The sequence below is a fragment of the Myotis myotis genome, unplaced genomic scaffold (assembly GCF_014108235.1).
Source record: "Myotis myotis isolate mMyoMyo1 unplaced genomic scaffold, mMyoMyo1.p scaffold_m19_p_8, whole genome shotgun sequence".
Classification (NCBI taxonomy): domain Eukaryota; kingdom Metazoa; phylum Chordata; class Mammalia; order Chiroptera; family Vespertilionidae; genus Myotis; species Myotis myotis.
In genome coordinates this window covers 22,053,829-22,073,578 of record NW_023416390.1, presented here as the reverse complement: position 1 = coordinate 22,073,578, position 19,750 = coordinate 22,053,829, and the positions used below count along the sequence as shown (strand labels likewise).

The following is a 19,750-nucleotide window of genomic DNA, read 5'->3' as shown; positions in this document are numbered from 1 at the left end:
TGTCTTGACCTACTACTGTATCTCTGGTGCCTAGCACATAAGTCCTGCCACATTTAGGTATTCAATAAGCACTAGCAGAAGTATAGTGTGAGTGAATGAATGAATGGAAGGAAGGAAGGAAGGAAGGAAGGAAGGAAGGAAGGAAGGAAGGAAGGAAGGAAGGGGGAATTGAGACTTAGGAAACCTGGGTCACTTGTCCAGCTCTCATTCATCTCATCTCTAATCCTTATTCTCAAGAAAGGCACCAAGTAAGAATCAAATGACCTGGATTTGAATTCCAATTCCTCCTCTCATTAGCTGTTGGCTTTCAGCAAGTAATTTAATTGTTCTAAACCTCAGTTTTTCTCTCTTGCACAACTGACTCAATAATAAAAACTATTTCAACAGGTCATTGTAAGGATTAGAAGAGAAAAGGCATGTAGAGATATTGGCACATTATGGAATACTTGGCAAACCCCCAATCTTGATTTACAAGATCGTAGTAAGAACTAAATGAAGTAAGGCATGTGAAAGTGCCTTGTAAATAATTTCTACATATATAAAAGGCTAATATGCAGTGTCCCCTCGGGAGTTCACCTGGGAGACCAGGAGTTCGATCGCGCACTATGACGTGCGCTGACCACTAGGGGGTGGTGTGGAACATGGGGGGCAACCAGCAGCAGCTGGGGCGTTGAGGGAGCAAGGGAAGGAGGAGGTGGGGAGGTGAGGAACCTGATCAGTCCTGATTACCAGCCAGGACTAGGGAACCTACCCATCCATGAATTTTGTGCACCAGGCCTGTAGTCTAATCTAATAAAAGAGAAACATGCAAATTGACCGCACCTCCACCACGCCCACCAGCCATGCCCACCAGCCAATCAGGAGGGAATATGCAAATTAACTCAACTAAGATGGCAGCGGCCACAGAGCTGGAGTGAGCAGGAGGTTTGGGTTGCCCCCAGCAATGGAGGAAGCCAAGCTTCCCACCTGCCCTGCCGGCCCTGAGCTCCGCTCAAGGCTATAAAGTTTCAATTATAGAAGATAAATAAATCCCAGATACTTGCTTCCAGCCCGTGGCCATGGCCAGCCTGAAAACGGCCCTCAGCCCCTCATCCAGGCTGGCCACACCCCCATGGGGTGACGGTCCCCACTGGGGGGCTTGGCCAACCTGCAAACAGCCATCAGCCCCTCGTCCAGGCTGGCCAGGCACCTCAGCAGGACCCCCACACCCTGAAGGTGGTGTGGCCAGTCTGAAAACAGCCCTCAGCCCCTCACCCAGGCTGGCCAAACCCCCATGGGGTGAGGGTCCCCACTGGGGGCCTTGGCCAGCCTGCAAACAGCCATCAGCCCCTCACCCAGGCTGGCCAGGCACCCCAGTGGGACTCCTATCCTGATCCGGGACACCCTTCAGGGCAAACCAGCTGGCCACCACCCATGCACCAGGCCTCTATCCTATATAATAAAAAGGTAACATGTAAATTGACCCTAACAGCAGAACGACTGGGAATGACTGGTCACTATGACACACACTGACCACCAGGGGGAAGATGCTCAATGCAGGAGCTGCCCCCTGGTGGTCAGTGCACTCCCACAGGGGTTGCTCTGCCAAGCCACAAGCCAGGCTGACGGCTGCCAGCACAGCGGTGATGGCAGGAGCCTCTCCCGCCTCCTCAGCAGTGCTAAGAATGTCTGACTGCAGCTTAGGCCTGGTCCCCACTGGCAAGTTAACATCCTCTGAGGGCTCCCGGGCTGCCAGAGGGATGTCTGACTGCCAGCATAGGCCCGATACCCCAGGGAGCGGGCCTAAGCCAGCATGTGGACATCCCCCCCGGGATGTCAGACTGGGAGCGGACACAGTCTATGCCCCCAGACTGCGAGAGGGCACAGGCCGGGCTGAGGGACCACCCCTGAGTGCACAAATTTTTGTGCACCGGGCCTCTAGTATTATTAATAACTAGAGGCCCAGTGCACGAAATCCATGCAGGTGGGGGGGGGTGTCCCTCAACCCGGCCTGCACCCTCTCCAATCTGGGACCCCTCAGGGGATGTTCGACTGCCGGTTTAGGCCTGCAGGGATCAGGCCTAAACCGGCAGTCGGACATCCCTCTCACAATCCAGGACTGATGGCCCCTAACGACTTGCCTGCCTGCCTGCCTGGTTACCCATAACCGCTTCTGCCTGCTGACCTGATAACCCCCTAACCGCTCCCTTGCCAGCCTGATTGACACCTAACTGCTCCCTTGCCAGCCCAATCGTCCCCAACTGCCCTCCCCTGCCGCGACCTGCCTCCTCCGCAAGGACCTGCTTCCTCCACACAAGGTGGCAGAGACGCCGGGACCGGCCTCCTCCGTGCCATGCAGAGCCGTGGGACCCCCAGGCCTCACCACATGGAGCAGCCACCAGACCCCGCCTCCACTGTGCGCGTGGCCATCTTGTGGCGGCCATCTTGTGACAACATTGTGCGAGGGCGTGGCACGACGCCACCTAGGCTTTTATTATATAGGATGTACTGGTAAATTCCTCACATTCTGAAAGGAATGGAGAGCAGGAAGATATCTACTAAAAGGGCAAGGAGAAAAATTTGAGGGCATAGAAGGCATATTTTAGTTGTGTTTGATAATGCTGATCGATTGACCTTATCATCATCCCCCTCAGCCAGGGGCTGACTAGCTTCCTAGGACTTTAAGGGAGTCAGAGACTTCAAGAACCATCTGGTGAACTTGGAGAAAGCCAAGGAAAGGGCAGAGAGCCAGCACTTAAAGTGATAGCAAACAGGAACCATGAAGGGAACTAGAGGAAAATGAATCATATGCACTAGAGGAGAAGAGACCAAAGCAAGAGGACCAAGTATTTTATACTATATCTCCACTGAGGCCAAAAGCTGATATAAGGAAGAACTTTCAGCAAGTGAAGGATGTGCAACTTGAGCATGGTGGAGGAAAGGGGTCATGTGGAATGTTCTTCCTCTGAGAGATCTAGCATTGCAGAGGAGACTTCTCTCTTATCTGGGCAAGAAATGGAAATGGCTGCACTCCTTCGGGAAGTGGCTGAATGAGATGAAGATGATTGGGTAGGGGACTGAGGTAGGAGTGGACTCAGCCTTCCTTGAGTTAGACAGAAAGCTGCTGATCTCTGGACCTTTCTGGTCATTGTTCCCCTTCCCTGACCCCTGTCTGGTGCCTCTCTGCTCTGGTCCTCTTACCACTTTCTGAAGGCTCATGACGGTCAATGAGTTCCAGAGCAAGGTCAGAAGCATGGTCTCCTTCTTTCTGCTCCTCTTGGAGGAAATCCACAAATTCCAACAGGGTCAGCTTCTGCCCATCAGCCGAAAAGTTTCCAAACAGTTCCAGCACCTCAACACGCTTAGTCAATGCCTTATAGAACTCTATAAATTCTTGTCCCTCCAGAGTGTCAGATTGGGATGTGTCTGCTGCCTGAAAGAGGGTTTAGAGGAGATTGGACAAACCCTTTAACAGCAACTTTTATGGCCTTGGCTTGTCATATAAGGACAGTCTTACTGACAGATGGATCCAAGTATGCTTCCACAGAATACATGATACTTGGTGTTCATAGAAGAAGTCACTTCAGTAAGAAGCAAAATTTCAGCCATACCATTTGCTACTAAAAAATTTTTTTAACTAGAAAGAATTGAAATCCCTAAAGGTAAAAATATCCCTTCTTCTATTTATTCATATTCCAGTTGGAGTTTTCTATTGTTCTAAGCACCTGTGAAAGTCTGGCCATGGACAGAGAGGTTCTTGGGGTCTGATGTAATAACATATTATTAGTTACCTTTTATAAGATTATAAATCATCTTTCCAACAAGACTGGAGAGTGAGAAGCATGGCCTACACTTCCCATTGAGCCTGGCATAGTGCTAAGGGCACGTAATAGAGTCAATAAATGAATGTTGTTCGAAAGGATCAGAGTACTTACAGTCAAGTGAGAATGTGGCCTTGTTTGGTTTCTGCAAATACTTTCCTAAAAGACTCACCTGGAAAAGCTGAAAGGCATGTTCTTGTTCCATTTCCACATTCATCAGGCGTAGTAACCGCTGCACTTCGTGGAAACTCATCCGGCCATCCTGGTTTTTGTCTCCACGCTGGAACCAGTCACTCAGCCATCCAGGTCCGAGTCAAGGCAAAAGTACTGTGTGTGTTTGTATGTGCAGATGTGTGTGCATGTTCATCCACTGACGTCTCTCCCTATCTTTGCTGCCTGTCTATCTCCCACACCAATTAATTTTCCACTTAGCTTCTAGAATACCCGCTCCCCAAAGTACCTATCTATCTTATCCCTGCATGGCTCAGATGCCAGCAGGTACCTCTTTTTTGCAGAAAGTACAGATTCCTTAACATAGAAGTTAAGATCTCCTGTGCCCCCATAATCTGGCCCCAACCCAGTCTTCTCAACACATCTCTGTCCTTTCTTCATTTTAGCCAGAACCCCAAGTTCCCACTCTGTGAGGTCCCAGCTCTCCAGCCTTCAATTTCCTATCTCTGGACCTTTACTCATGCTGTTCCTTCAGGCAGGGGTGTTTTTACCTCCTCTCTTAATGTTCAAATTATACTAATATCCAAGGCTTCGCTAAAATACTACTTCCTCCCTAAAGCTTTCTCAGAATCTTCTCAGCTAGAATTAAATATTTCTCCTTTCTTTGAACAGCCTCAAATAATCTAAGTACCATAACAGTTCCATGGTCCTTAGATTATTTACATAATCCCATCCTCTCCACTGAGGAAAACAATATTTTTGTACTCCTAAACAATATTTTGTACTCCATATAGTGCCTGATACATTCTGCTTAATAGCTGGTGAACGAATGGATGAATGAATGAAAGAACTAGCACAGAAGGTGAATACAATCTAGGAAACTTGAAGTGAGTTGATACCACTAAGTCTTTGAAGGGATTGCTTCCCACTCCTGTGGTAGTTAATGCCACTAGGATCTTCTGTTCAGCTCTCAGGATCAGCATCTTGTTTGGCCCTTGACCTCTTGCTGTCCCTTCCCCCAAACCTAGGAGGCCTGATGCATGCCCAAACTCTGCCTGGCTATGCTTTTTCCATCTCAAACCCCGATACCTCCTTCAGCAATCTCAGCCTCACATCGGTCTAAACTGCCCCTACCCACCCCATCTGGACTCTTGGGACTCCCTAGCCCTATACCGCCCCCCTCACCTGTCTCTAGCCCTGCAGCATCTGCCCCTTCAGTGACTCTGGCCCCCATTCTGACTCCATCCTGCCCGATACTGGTCCAGCCTCTCCTGTTGATCCATGTTGGTGACAAAGTCCACCAATAGCTGGAGCCCCTTCATCCAGATCTGGGCCTCTTCCACACTGTTGGCCACCAGGTCCAAGTTGGAGCGGCGGCCATGGAAGACGATGGTAAAGCCCTGCTCCAGGGGGAACTCCTCTGCCAGGCTGCGCAACAACTCAGATTCATGGCCATTACGCACTGTCTCCACGTCAGAGATCGAGACTGCCAGAGAAGAAGCAAGTGAGGAGACTGAGGAAGACAGTTCACCAAATTGCAGGAGCTAATGATCAAGGACCATTAATTACTCCCTTCTTCTCTGTGAAGCCATAGAGAGGAGGAACCCCAGCCTTTTGGGGCTAAAACCCCAAAAGCTTTAGTATAGGGAGATGCAGAGTCCTGGGGTTCAGGATTCCACATGAATCACTGCTGTGTTCATAGGCAGCATGGCAAGGGGCCTGTGCTGGGAATGGCAGGACTGGCTCCCAGCTTTCAGCTGGCAGTATGACACAGACAAAAGACCTTAATCCTCAGTGTCCTCATCTTCAATAAGGGATGGTCCCTTACATGGCCAGTGTACATGGTGATCACAAAAGGACTGGTGGGGCTGACAAATGGAAGCAGAGTTACAGGGTAGAAGCAGTTACACCAAAGCATAATATGCCCAATTTCAGTTCTTCTATTTCAGGTTTGAGAGCTTCCTCTTTCCAGATAGGAGGGAGCCAGAGAAATGCTCCCACCCTCTTTCCTCAGCTGGGAGTGGTGTGGAACATGAGCTTTGATATGTCTCTAAAGCAGACTCCCTTAGATGCGTCCTGTGATCAAATTTTTAGAGGGATCATAAAGTGTTCAGCCAATAGAATGTATACTTATGATGCATTTATGACATTTTAAAATATTCACCATAATGGCTCATGTTTATTAAATGCATCTGGTTTCAGGTCCCATGCTTTAAACATTAATTTATTGAGTCCCTATAACCTACTAGGCAGGTACTGTTTAACATCCATTTTACAGATGAGGAAACTAAAGCTTAGTTTAAGTAACTTGTCCAAAGCCACTCAGCTAGAAAGTGTCAGGGCTTTAATCCAGCCAGTCAGATGCCTGAGATCATGCTCTTATTATAATAAAAATAACAAGATATATAATGTATGATTTATTGAGCCTTTTTATGTTCCAGGACTCTTCTAAGCCCTTTACATGCAATAATTGATTTTATCCTAATAACAGCCTTAAGAGGCAAATACTGTTATAATTTTCATTTTATAGGCTCAGACATAGATACAAGTGGGACAGCATAAGGCAACATCATAGGACCCTGGTCCCTCTCCTGCTATCAGATGCTGTTCTCAGGATTCTATCCACCCATATGCCCACCCCTAGCTATCCATGTCACTTACAGCTGGCCTTGGCTCTGGCTCCGACCTGCCGGGCATGCCAGACGGTCATGCCATCTTCCTGAAGTCTGAAGTATCTTAGCTTCTTCCAGTTTTTGGATCTCACCTTGCGCATCATTGTACCTTTCTGCATCAGCAGCACATCTTGACTGATGGGCAGCCCTGGGCCAGGAGAAGCAGGGGCTGGATAGCCAACCAGGGATGTGGAGGGCCCAGGAGGAGCTCTTGAATAGGGGTTCAGTATCCTCCCCGTCCCTGGGCTGTCTCCCCAAGCCCTCTTCTGCAGGGGTACTCACGGCCTTGCAGCAGGGATGCCATCACCCACTGCTCCACCAGCTGGCGCCAGAGTCACCTAAAGGAGTAAGGAGGAGCAAAAGACTGGTTAATCTTGGTGATTTTAGAATAACAGAACAGGGAGGAAGAGAAGGAAACCAATGTTTCCTGACTGCCCACTATGTGTCAGGCATTCCATCTATATAGTTTGTAGCTCTTTTTACTTCTAATTTGAATTTGGTAACTACAAGGCTTAGAAAGGCTAAGAAACCTGCCTCAAATCACATAGGGATTCAGAATTGAAGCCAAGTATGTCTGATTCTAGAACCTTTGCTGCTTCCCATAGTCATCTCCAGAGAGGGCTAAACCAGGTCTTTCTGCCAAATACTTCTCTCTTTCCCAATAACCCATATTCCACAAGATAACCTCATGTCACACTGCTCAGCTCCTCATTATTAAAAACCACTATCTTGCCCTGACCGGTTTGGCTCAGTGGATAGAGCATCGGCCTGCAGACTCAAGGGTCCCAGGTTCGATTCTGGTCAAGGGCATGTACCTTAGTTACGGGCACATCCCCAGTCGGGGGTACGCAGGGGGCAGCTGATCGATGTTTCTCTCTCATCAATGTTTCTAACTCTCTATCCCTCTCCCTTCCTCTCTGTAAAAAATCAATAAAATATATTAAAAAACAAAAAAAAACAAAAAACCACTATCTTGCTGGCAGCCCTTGCAGAATCTGGAATCTCTACATCCCAGTCTTCTCTTCTCCAGATAAAATCATCTTAATCATCCTAACTTCCCTTTCTGGAAGCCCTCTCCATGCTCCCATGTAGACCATCCAGCTTTGAAGTCTTTATTTTTAATTTATTTTATTTTTAAAAATTTTTTTGTTAATCCTCCCTGAGGATATCTTTCCATTGATTTTTAGAGAGAGTGGGAGGAAGAGAGAGAGAAGGAGAGAAACACTGGTTGCCTCCTGCATGGAGCCGTGGGGCCGGGGATTGAGCCTGCAACTGAGGTATGTGCCCTTGATCGGAATTGAACCTGGGACCCTTTGTTACACAGGCCCATACTCTACCCACTAAGCCAAACTGGCTAGGGCTTTTTCTTTTCTTTATTTTTTTAAAATTGATTTTTAGAGAGGGAGAGGAAAGGAGAGAGAGAGGTTTATTGTTCCAGTTATTTGTGCATTCATTGGTTGATTCTCTTTTAAAAAAAAATATTTTATTGATTTTTTACAGAGAGGAAGGGAGAGGGACAGAGGGTTAGAAACATCGATGAGAGAGAAACATCGATCAGCTGCCTCCCGCACACCTCCTACTGGGGATGTGCCTGTAACCAAGGTAGATGCTCTTGACTGGAATCGAACCTGGGACCTTTCAGTCTTCAGGCCAATGCTCTAACCACTGAGCAAAACCGGTTAGGGAGCATTGGTTGATTCTTTTATGTCCCCTGACCAGAGATTGAACCCAGAACCTTGGCATATCGGGACATTACTCTAATCAACTGGGCTATTTGGCCAGGGCTCCTGAAGTGTTTCCTTTGTCTCGTGTACAACACTTCATGTTGTACATAACTAAATAAGCCATCTTCTTCACTTCACATGGTAAAGCATATTTTATACTCCTTTTCATAACAGTTATTCTGAGAGTTTTAATGGACCATATAAATTACAAAGTCTCAGAATTGCATTTTTTTTAATTAAATATATTTTATTGATTTTTTACAGAGAGGAAGGGAGAGGGATAGAGAGTTAGAAACATTGATGAGAGAGGAACATTGATCAGCTGCCTCCTGCACACTCCCCACTGGGGATGTGCCTGCAACCAAGGTACATGCCCTTGACCAGAATCGAACCTGGGACCCTTGAGTCCGCAGGCCGACGCTCTATCCGTTGAGCCAAACTGGTCAGGGCAGAATTGCATTTTTAAGTTTTCTCTACCTACTAAAAAAAGAGTGCCTCCTTTATGATATATGCTAATTCAGGACCTGGTTCATTTGTCCTAGTAAGTAACAACAAACTTCCCTTGAAAAGGACTAGAAGATTTTATATATGGCCACTTGATTCTAGCTTTGCCCCTATAAGAAATGCTCAATTCTTTTTTTTTTTTTTAATATACTTTATTGATTTTACAGAGAGGAAGGGAGAGGGATAGAGAGTTAGAAACATCGATGGGAGCGAAACATTGATCAGCTGCCTCCTGCACACCTCCTACTGGGGATGTGCCCGCAACCAAGGTACATGCCCTTGACCGGAATCGAACCTGGGACCTTTCAGTCCGCAGGCCGATGCTCTATCCACTGAGCCAAACCGGTTAGGGCGGAAATGCTCAATTCTTGACCAAATCATTCTGAAACTGGCAAAGCCCATGAAACATAAACCTCTATGCTTTTGTATAAGAAAAGTATCTACACTTGAATAGAAATGTTGTGCTTTTTAATTAATAAGTTTAAAATGTTGACATTGGTGAACGTCTAAAAAACTAAAAGAATCTCTGAAACAATCATTTGATTAATGCTCTATGAAAACATCATGCAGCCCTGACCGGTGTGGCTCACTTAGTTGAGCATTGCTCCATGCACCGAAGGGTGGCCTATTGAATTCCCAGTCTGAGCATGTGCCCAGGTTGTGGGTTTGGTCTCTGGTCAGGGTGCATGCAGAAGGCAACTGATGTTTCTCTCTCACATCAATGTTTTTCTCTCTCTCTCCCTCTCTCTTCCTCTCTTTCTAAAAAAAAAAAAATCAATAAAAACATATTTTTAAAAAAACATCATGCAGCTCAACTCTCTATATCTTACAAACGAAAAAGCAGAAGTCTAGAAATGTGATGTGACTTGTCTGAGGCCACAAAGCTTATTAGTACCCTATGTCTCCAGTGGGAAGAGACTATAAAGTCACCTGGGGATAACTAAGTCTTTGGAAAGAAGGTAGAGGTGGCTGAAAATACAGCTTCCCTGACTGGAGCACCTAGAAAAGGCTTTCTAAGTGAGTAGCAATGTGTAGGTGTCAGAGGGAATAGAGAAAGTTGGTAATCAGTCTGTACCTAAGTGGGAAAGAGAACTCAAGGCTTCTCTCAAGAGAGAAAGATCCCTGCAATGGTTCCAAAAAAAGAAAAGGTTTTGCTGGCTGAGAATGAATAGGAGAGCCTGGGTGAGAAACCCCTGAACGGAAGAAGGGCTGCAGAGTGCTTCCTGGGAGAGAGAAGCGCATCTCTACTTTTCTGGGTGGAGATACACAGCTTGGAACCTGAGGCTTGCAAAAGCTATATTAAGACTGAAGTAGAAAGTAACAAACAGGTCCCTCTTAAATATCTCAGGTCCTCAGACTCTGGGGTGGGGTGGGGATGGGGGTCAGCCTGGAGCTGAAATTGAAACCCCCTTGCCAACATCCTATAACATCTTCTCTCAGAACTTCAGCTCCCACGTCTGGGGTATAGGGACTCTGGGATGGGGTGGACCTTGGCCCTGGGAGAAGGCAGAATTACCTGATCTTACGCCTGGGTCCAGGAGCCACAGAATAATGTCCTAAAACATGGGAAGCCTGAAAACAGAGCCCAAGTACCAGGATGCCCCTATTTTGGAGCTTCTCAGAGCAGCTTTAGAAAGTTCTTTTATCCTCTTTTGTCAAACACTTCCAACCCCAGATCTTGGCATGCTCTTCAAATCCTGCTCCCATTCCTGAATCACTATTTCAAATCTGTATCTAGGTGACATGTGGCCATGCATAAGATGGCCAGTTTCAACACAAGGAGCTACAGAATGTCAGAGCTGGACTTCATTTTATAGAGAAAAGGAGTTAGCACTAGAAAAATTAGCTCAACTGCCAGAGTCACCTAAAATTAAGTGGCAGAACTAGGATAACAACCAAGACCTCCACATGACCAGCTCAGAGATTTCACCAAGACTCTGCCCTTAGAAAGGGCTTTCACTAGGAAGCAGGTTAAAGCAGGGCTAAGAATCAATGAAGAATATCAAAAAGTTTTGTCTCTCCCTTCCATCATTTCTGTTTCCTCCATATCCCACAAAACAGCTTTTCTTTCTTATTTTCTCTCTTTTCCCCATCCTCTACCTGACCCATACCTTTTCTTTTCCCCCCAACTCACTCTTTTCTCTCCTGTCCTATCTACCTCTCTACTTGCTCACTTGTCAGCTTCTCTTTGTTCTCTTGTCATCCTTCTCCCCATCATTTCATCCTCTCTCTTTTCTGGTTCTCAACCCATGAGGATTTTGAAACTGTGGTCCAATAGTACATCCTTCCTCTACTCAACCTCACTTTCCCCGGTATCCCAGGAGACTAACTAAACAAACTGCCCAGAGAATGCAACTTAGAACCCAAGTGTTCTAGGTCTCGGTGTTTCCTCTGGTGTCTGAAGGTAAATTGGGAAGGATGCTCACAGCTGGTGCAAGTGTGGTTAGAAAAGACACAAAAGATTTGGGAGTAGGAACAAGAGGCTGGGAGCAGAGGATGAAGACTGTGAGTAAGAGAGACTGGTCTTAACTGTTCCCTCGTGGACACACATGTGGAGATCCTCAAGGGTACAAATAATTTCCTCTATAATACAGATGAGAAAACAGAGGGGAAAAAAATGAGGTGGGAAGTGGCCAGGTCTTCCAAGCAAGATTGGGTCTTCAACTTCCAGGTAACTTATGGGAGACATGGCAGAATTGTCAACGGCATTACAGTGGGATCCAGGGTGTCTCCGGTCTCCCTGAGGAACAGGAAGGAAGAGAACCATTCTGTCTACTCTTTTTTTCTAAGTTGTTACATTTTGTCTACTCTTTTGCTACTGAGCAGGATTATGTCTGGTTCATGTAGAGAGGACAGAATGCCCCTAGACATAGGTCCTAGCCCTCAGAATGTCAGAGTTTGAAGACTTTTTATAACATATAATCCAGAGGTTCTTGGCTACATCAATATTCCCTGGAGAGGGAATATTATAACAGAGATTCCTTAGCCCACAATCTACCAGATCAGAAATTCCAAGAATAGGGCTTAGGTAGATTTATTTTTATCAAGCACTTCTGACACACAGGCAAGTCTGGGAAACCCTAAACTCCCTCTTATCACAGATCAGGAAGTTGGGGACCAAAGTCACCTACCTGATTGATGGCAGTCAGGGCTAGAAGCAAGTTCTCTTCCCAGAACAGCACTTGGGCATGCCAACAAACGGTCTTGGTCCAGTGAGCAGGCGAAGAACGAGGTATAGAATTCAAACCCTGGCTCTTTCCAAGGAAGTCTCATAACTCTCTATTACCAGGGGTTCCTATACTCCACCTGGGCCATGGCCAACCCTCATTTGATAATCCTCAACAATCCATTAATGAATCCATGCTAAAGCACAGTTATTACAATTCTCTCTCTCCTTACTATGATGGGGCTACCTCTAAGTGGCAGCTCTGGGTGGCTAAGAAGTCCCATATAAAGAGGTGATTGACCCAAGCCAGCAGGAAAACTGTAAGTCAAAGAGGATAAGCTAGAGAGAACCAGAAGGCCAGAGCCTTGTTCTGGCAAAGGAGTCCAGGGTGATATATATATTATCCTCGCCTGAGGATATGTTTATTGATTTTAGAGAAAGAGGAAAGGGGAGAGAAACATCGATGTGAGAAACATCAGTCAGTTGCCTCCCGTATGCGCCCCGACTGGGGATCAAACCCACAACCGAGGCAGATGCCTGGACTGGGAATCGAACCCACACTTTTTGTGTACTTGTGTACGGGGTAATTCTCCAACCAACTGAGCCACCCGGCCAGGGTGAGACTGCAATTTAATAAAGGCATGTAGAAGGCAGACCTAGGGACTCAGGCAGGACAGAACATGGAAGAGAGGCTGGTCAGAGCCTCCAGGCCCTTACCGTGTGCAGGATAGCAGTCCTGTGTCTGTGAGCTCTGCAGTGCTTGCTCTCCACTGTGGGATGAGGAAACCCAGCCGGCACCTTTTCTCCTTTTCTCCTTTGCTCTTCTTGCACTCGCTGGCTTTCTCCCCTCCTCTACTGCAGTTTGCTGCTGTGACTGGCAGAGTTACAGCCAGAAGGAAGGAGTGGGGTGGGGGGAAGTGTGAGCTATCTTCAGTCCAGCCCACCCAACTCTTAAAGGCCCAGGACACTGGTCAGTGAGGGAGTCGTGGGGATAGAGTGGGTAGAAAAGGATTAAGGGGAGGGATTGGAGCACCACATCTCCAGGGAGGAGGAGCCTGACTGCCCTTCATCTTGGTGCCAGCCCTCGCTGACCCCAATCCAGACTCAGCTCTCAAAGTGAAATCCAAGGAGTGTCTGAGTTGCAGTGCTCCATGAATCACGGCTTTTCATTCTGGTTGGTTTCTCTGCATGTTATACAGCTGTCTTTGCCCTTATTTCCTCTGGCTTCTTTCCATGGTGTCTGTTTCCACCAGCCTGCCTGCTTCTGTATGTCTGCATGCTGCCTTGCAGGGCACTCAGTCTAGCTTCGCGGTGCAGTGAAAGAAAAAAAGGAGTAAGATGGAAAAGGAAGATGAGGAGAAAGGGAGGAGAGGAATGATCTTTAGAGTGTAGGGAGACAGGTTTGTATCTTTGTATATATAATAGGCACTCGCTAAATACTTAAGGAATGTATACAGGAATTCATTTGTTCTTCCTTTACATTCATTCATTCTATGAGCATTTTCTCAGCACCTCCAATGTGCAAGAACATACATGTATGTTTATAAAGATGTGTGTGAAGCACACTCACCGTGTGTAAGAATCAAGGGCAAAAAGAGAAGCACAAGACTGGAAAGACCCAGCTGGGAAAAGAAGATAATGAGCTTCTTATATAAGGGTGAATGAATAGGCAGCTGAAACAGACACCAAGATTGAGGAAAGAGGACTAAGTTAGGAGAGGAATGGGTGATTGTAAAGGGCTTTATTGTGGCCCCATACTTCACAGTGAGAAACTGAGGCCCAGGGAAGTTTAGGCAATGTCCTGGACTCATATATCATTAGCAAAGACAACTAGTCCCTTGCACTCTCCCAAGCACTGTGAGCTGGGACCTACTTTTGCTCTGCCTTGGAAAGACTGCAGTGTATGGCTCTTTCTGGACCAGTAGATGACAGTAAAATAGCTGAGGGCATAGGGCACAGCCTGGTACTTGCTTGGACTTCTGTGGGATCCTTTTCCAGTGAGGTCTGTCTTAATTATGGGCACAGAGTGAACTAACTGTATAAAATGATGTGATTTTAAGTGTGCTGAGATCTGGCTGTCTCTGATGGCTCCCCCACATACCTCTCAACCGCCTAATATTCTACTATTAGTGATTATTTATAGCTAAACTTTAGTCCCATTAAAATAAAATCCTTCTAAGTGATTACCATAAATGTCAGGATAGTGGTTACTTTTGGGAGGAGGTAGGAGTTGTGATGGAAAAGGCAGAGATATGGCTTCTGAAACAGCTGGCCAAGTTCTATTTCCAGTTCTGGGTGCTAAAAGGGGTCTTCACTTTATAATAAACGAGAGGCCCGGTGCACAAATATTTGTGCACTGGCAGGGGAGGGGGGGTGTCCCTCAGCCCCACTTGTGCCCTCTCACAGTCTGGGACCCCTTGGGAGATAACCACCTGCTGGCTTAGGCTTGCTCCCTGGGTGGCAGATGGCAGGCCCGATCCCTCGGTGCCTACTCCGCCTCCCCAGGTCGTGCACATGGCAGGGCTGATCCAGGGGTTGGGGTGCTACCCCGGGTTGGGTCGCACACGGGACACCCCGGGGGGGTCGCACACGGGATGCCTGGATGGAGGCCGGGCAGGCTGGCCAATTGCTGCTGCACCCCCCCGGCCCGGGGTCGGGTCGCACATGGACGCCTGCCGCCCTGGGTCGCAGATAGCAGGTCCGGATGGCGGCAGGGCAGGCAGGATGGCGCTGTCCCACCCTTATGCCCCGGGCCGCAAATAGCAGGCCCAGATGGCGGCAGGGCAGGTGGGGTGGCGCTGTCCCACCCTGCCTGCAGTATGCAAATTAGCCACCATCTTTGTTGGAGGCTAATTTGCATATTGCGCTGATTAGCCAATGGGAGGCGTAGTGAAGGTACGGTCAATTACCATGTTTGTCTATTATTAGATAGGATTATTAAGCTATATGTTTTCTTTATGTAGTTTGCTATATCTGTGTTATATTTTATAATAAGAAGGTTTCAAATTTTTGCACCTGATAATTTCTAAAGCCTTACTGGTTTTTCACAATTTATACCTAGGTTATGTTTACCATCCTTTAGTGAGAGCCGGTTTTGATAAAGGAAGAGGAGTGTACAGAGAGGGGAGACAGAATGAGGCCATTATTGGGAACAGGAAGATTATGGGAGTATCAATATTTAAACTGTGCTGATCTCAGATTTTAATTAATAGAGGCCATGTCCCGCATGCTTGTTGCACTCTCCCATTTCTACTTCCTCAACATCATCATGTCCTTATTTTTCTATGCTTCCCCTTCACATTCCCACTCCTCCAGGATTATATATGGTTTGCCTCTTCCTAAGTGATTATTGGCTTCACCTTATTTCTGCCCAACTTTCTTCTCTTCAGGGTGTTTTATGAGGAGTACTCTCATTCAATCTGGATTTTCTGGGAGAGTCCAGATCTCAAATATTCTCTTTCAGTGTCCTCATAAACAGTGCTCCCAGATCATATGTTCTGATTTTGGGGGCAGGCACTTGGAGACCTTCAAAGGTTAGAATAGCTTCAAAGAGTGGCTTAGAAAACATGCTCATTGCAGGATGCTCTTTAGATTAGGGAGCAGATAGATGGCTCCCGGCACAAGAACTGTCCACCTGGTTTGGTTATTCCTATTCCCATAATGATCCTGGCCCTTCCTCCACTGTTGGCTATTATTAACAGATCCAGAAACCTGATCACAGCAGTAGCAGCACAGAGACTTTCTGGGAACCATGCCCAGGAAAGGACCAGAAGCCCTAAATTGAAGTGAAGGTTCAGCTGGCAGAGGAAGACCTAAACTCTACACTCTCACACTGCCATCCAGACAAGCCTAGACCCTCCTCCTGACATGGAGTGACACCCTAAACATTTTTTCTTTTGGGAACAGTCAGGCTAGGGAGTCAGATACCAGTTTCCCAGCTCATCCAGCCAAACTACTCACACTTCTGAAGTAAAACCCATCTTCTTGATGGTCCAAAAAGTAACACAAAATATTAAATTTCACTTAAAAAAATCATCAGTGAGAGTACATGTAGAATTAAAAGAATATATAACTTCAAAAGGCCAGAGAATATATAGCCATCCCTTCATTCCAACAAAATTAAAAATAAACAAGAACACCCAGGGGAGGAGGAACAGGGAGGCATAAAATAAATGAGAGACTGAAATGATAGAAGCTAGAGTAAAAAAATACAAATAGTATATTCCATAAGAAACCTTTCAGAAAAGGTCATATAACAAAATACAAGTGTGTGCTATTAAGACTCGTATCTACAAAAAGGTATTACTAAAAAGTTGAAATTTAAAGGACCACATCTGGGGATGGGAGGACTCCAATTTTCTTACTCAAGATTGCTTGGCTGTTTTGGCACTCTGCATTTCCATACAAATTTTAGAATCAGCTTGTCAGTTTTCACAAAAATAAATCTGCTGGGAATTTAGTTAGAAGTGAGTTTAATCAGATCAATTTGAGAAAATTGGCTTTTTACACTATTGTTTTCCAATTCATGAAGATATATGTATCTCTCTATTAATGTAGGTTTCATTTAAGAACGTTCCATTGTTTTCAATGTAAAAGTTCTGCATGTCTTTTGATATATTTCTAGCACTTTGATTTCTTGTGCTATTATAAATGGTATTTTGAAACTTTATTTTCTATTGTATTTAGAAAGAGTTGATATTTTTGTATATTGACTTTGCTGCAAAATTCACTTAATTCTAATGGCTTGTAGCTTCTTTTAGATTTGTGTATATAATCATGTTGTCAGCATTTTTTCCTCCTTTGTGGTTTTATCACACTGGCCATAACCAGTATAACAAGTGGAGGTGTGTTATGAACATCTTTATCTTGTCCCTCATCTCATGGAGAATGATTTCAATACTTTATCAATAATGATTTCAATATGAGAGGTTTATGGTAGGGTTTTTGGGATACTTAAAACTATATATATATATATATATATATATTTTAATATATTTTATTGATTTTTTACAGAGAGGAAAGGAGAGAGATAGAAACTTCGATGAAAGAGAACCATCGATCAGTCGCCTCCTGCACATCCCCCACCGGGGATGTGCCCGCAACCCAGGTACATGCCCTTGACCGGAATCGAACCTGGGACCTTTCAGTCCGCAGGCCGACGCTCTATCCATTGAGCCAAACCAGTTTTGGCAAAACTATATATTTTTTTATTCATTTCAGAGAGGAAGAAAGATAGAAACATCAATGATGAGAATCATTGATTGGCTGCCTCCTGCATGCCCCCTACTGGGAATCAAGCCTGCAACTTGGGCATGTGCCCTCACCTGGAATATAACAGTGACCTCTTGGTTCATAGGCTGACACTCAACCACTGAGCCACACTGGCCAGGCTATCATCTTTATATAATGCTAGATTTGATTTGTCTAGAAATTTTGTCTATATTCATGGGATTTTGGCCCTTTTCTTAATATCCTTGATAGGTTTTGGTGGCTGAGTTAATACTACTTTAAAAGTGAATTGGATGTTCCCTTTTTTCTAGTCTCTGGCAGTTAATGAGATTGGTGACTGTAAAATATGAAAATGTCCCTTTTTCTATTTCTAACATTGTTGATGTTATTTTTTCCTGATTAGTCTACTAAGGGTTTATCAATTTTATTATTTTCAAGGGAATGATATTTGGCTTTGTTGATTTTCTTTATTGAACATTAGTTTTCTAATTTACTGATGTGCTTTTTTGGGTATCTTTCTGTTCTTTGAATTTGCTATTCCTTTCCAGTTTCTTGACATGAAAACCTAGACCACTGACTTCAGCCTTTCTCTTATAACGTGTGAATTTAAAGTCATGTATCTCTTTTAGCCAAACCGGTTTGGCTCAGTGGATAGAGCGTCAGCCTGTGGACTGAAGGGTCCCGGGTTCGATTCCGGTCAAGGGCATGTACCTTGGTTGCGGGCACATCCCCAGTGGGGAGCGTGCAGGAGGCAGCTGATCGATCTCTCTCATCGATGTTTCTGGCTCTCTATCCCTCTCCCTTCTTCTCTGTAAAAAAATCAATAAAATATTTTTTAAAAAGATTAAAAAAAAATAAAATAAAGTCATGTATCTCTTTTAAGTTCTGCTTTACCTGTATGCCACAAGTTTTGATATGGCATATCTTCATTATCATCTAATTACAATTTTTTCCTAATTTCCTTTTGTGATTTCTTCTCTGACCCAGGGGTTATTTAGAATTGTATTACTGGTTTTTAATTTATTATTTAAGTTTTCAAAAAAATATATTTTATTGATTTTTTACAGAGAGGGAGAGGGATAGTTAGAAACAGCCATGAGAGAGAAACATCCATCAGCTGCCTCCTGCACACACCTACTGGGGATGTGCCCACAACCAAGGTACATGCCCTTGACCGGAATTGAACCTGGGACTCTTCAGTCCACAGGCCGATACTCTAGCCACTGAGCCAAACTAGTCAGGACTATTATTTAAGTTTTTAACAATTGAATTTAATGGGGGTGACATTGGTTAATGAAGTTATATAGGTTTCAGGTGTATAATTCTGTAATACATCATCTGTATATTGTATTGTGTTCACCACCCAAATCTCTATCACCATTTATTCCCTGTATACCCTCTCCCCATCCGCCCTTCCCCTCTGGTATAAATTTTAATTTTTCAAATTATAGTTTATATTTAACACTAGGGGCCCCGTGCATGAAATTCATGCATGGGTCGGGTCCCTAGGCCTGGCTGGCGATCAGGGCTGATCTGTGGGGGACCAGTGGAGCAATTGGGGGCCCCCTGCCTTGGCTGGCCTGGGGCCTGTGGGCAGCTTTCGCTGAGCATCTGCCCCCTGGTGGTCAGTGCATGTCATAGTGACTGTTCTGCCATTTGGTCAATTTGCATATTAGGCTTTTATTATATAAGATTATTCTGTGCTAGTTCCAGATGTACAGCAAAGTGATTAGAAAAGCATGTAATTTATAGAGTGCTCCCCTGCTGCTTCAAGTACCTACCGGGCCCCATACCTATTTATCATATTACTGACTATATCTCCTATGCTGTAATCTACAACTCTGTGGCTATTCTGTAACTACCAATTTGTACTGCTTAATCCCCTTCACCTATTTCACCCAGGCCCCAAACCCACACCCCTGACAATTGTGTCTGTTCTCTGTATCTGAGTCTGTTTCTAGTTTATTTTGTTCATTAGATTCTACATACAAGTGAAACCATATGGTATTTGTCTTTCTCTGATTTATTTTGTACTACCCGATCTTAAACAGTTCAGTTTTCTTTTTCCTAGCTTAATCGCATGTATTCATTTCTGAGAACATTCTATTAATTAAAAATAATTTTTTTGAGACTTGCTTGATGGTCTAATTATGATCAATTTTGGTAAAATACTTCGTCTAATTAAAAACTATGCATACTGTTGGTTTGGAGGATAGCATTCTATTTGTCAGTTAAAGTAGGTTTCTTGTGTTGTTCAACTTATGCTATATTTGCTTTTGAAATATATTAAAATATTTTTTAAAATTAATCTACAACTCAGGAAAGAAATCTCATTTCATACTATGGTTTCCTATTCCACTTGTTTTTCTTACGTTTTTGATAGCAATAATTTTGTATATCTCCTCTTTCCCAGACACTGAGTAGCAGGAATAGTGAGCAGGAAATCATATATATGGATAGTAAGGAAGGCATGCTGTGAAGGCT

General features: G+C 45.0%; 1 protein-coding gene across 1 annotated transcript in view; it reads right to left on the bottom strand.

The window, feature by feature from the left end:
* Window positions 1-14,697, bottom strand: part of PLCD4 (phospholipase C delta 4) — a 31,195-nt gene extending 16,498 nt beyond the window's left edge. The window contains exons 1-6 of the mRNA XM_036319006.1: window positions 12,755-14,697; window positions 6,926-6,981; window positions 6,633-6,791; window positions 5,229-5,457; window positions 3,973-4,102; window positions 3,181-3,412 (exon numbers count right to left, since the gene is read on the bottom strand). Of these exons, the coding sequence (XP_036174899.1) occupies window positions 3,181-3,412; window positions 3,973-4,102; window positions 5,229-5,457; window positions 6,633-6,791; window positions 6,926-6,947 (772 nt within the window). The 5' untranslated portion in view covers window positions 6,948-6,981; window positions 12,755-14,697. The remainder of the gene's footprint in view (window positions 1-3,180; window positions 3,413-3,972; window positions 4,103-5,228; window positions 5,458-6,632; window positions 6,792-6,925; window positions 6,982-12,754) is intronic.
* Between the last annotated feature and the right edge of the window lie 5,053 nt (window positions 14,698-19,750).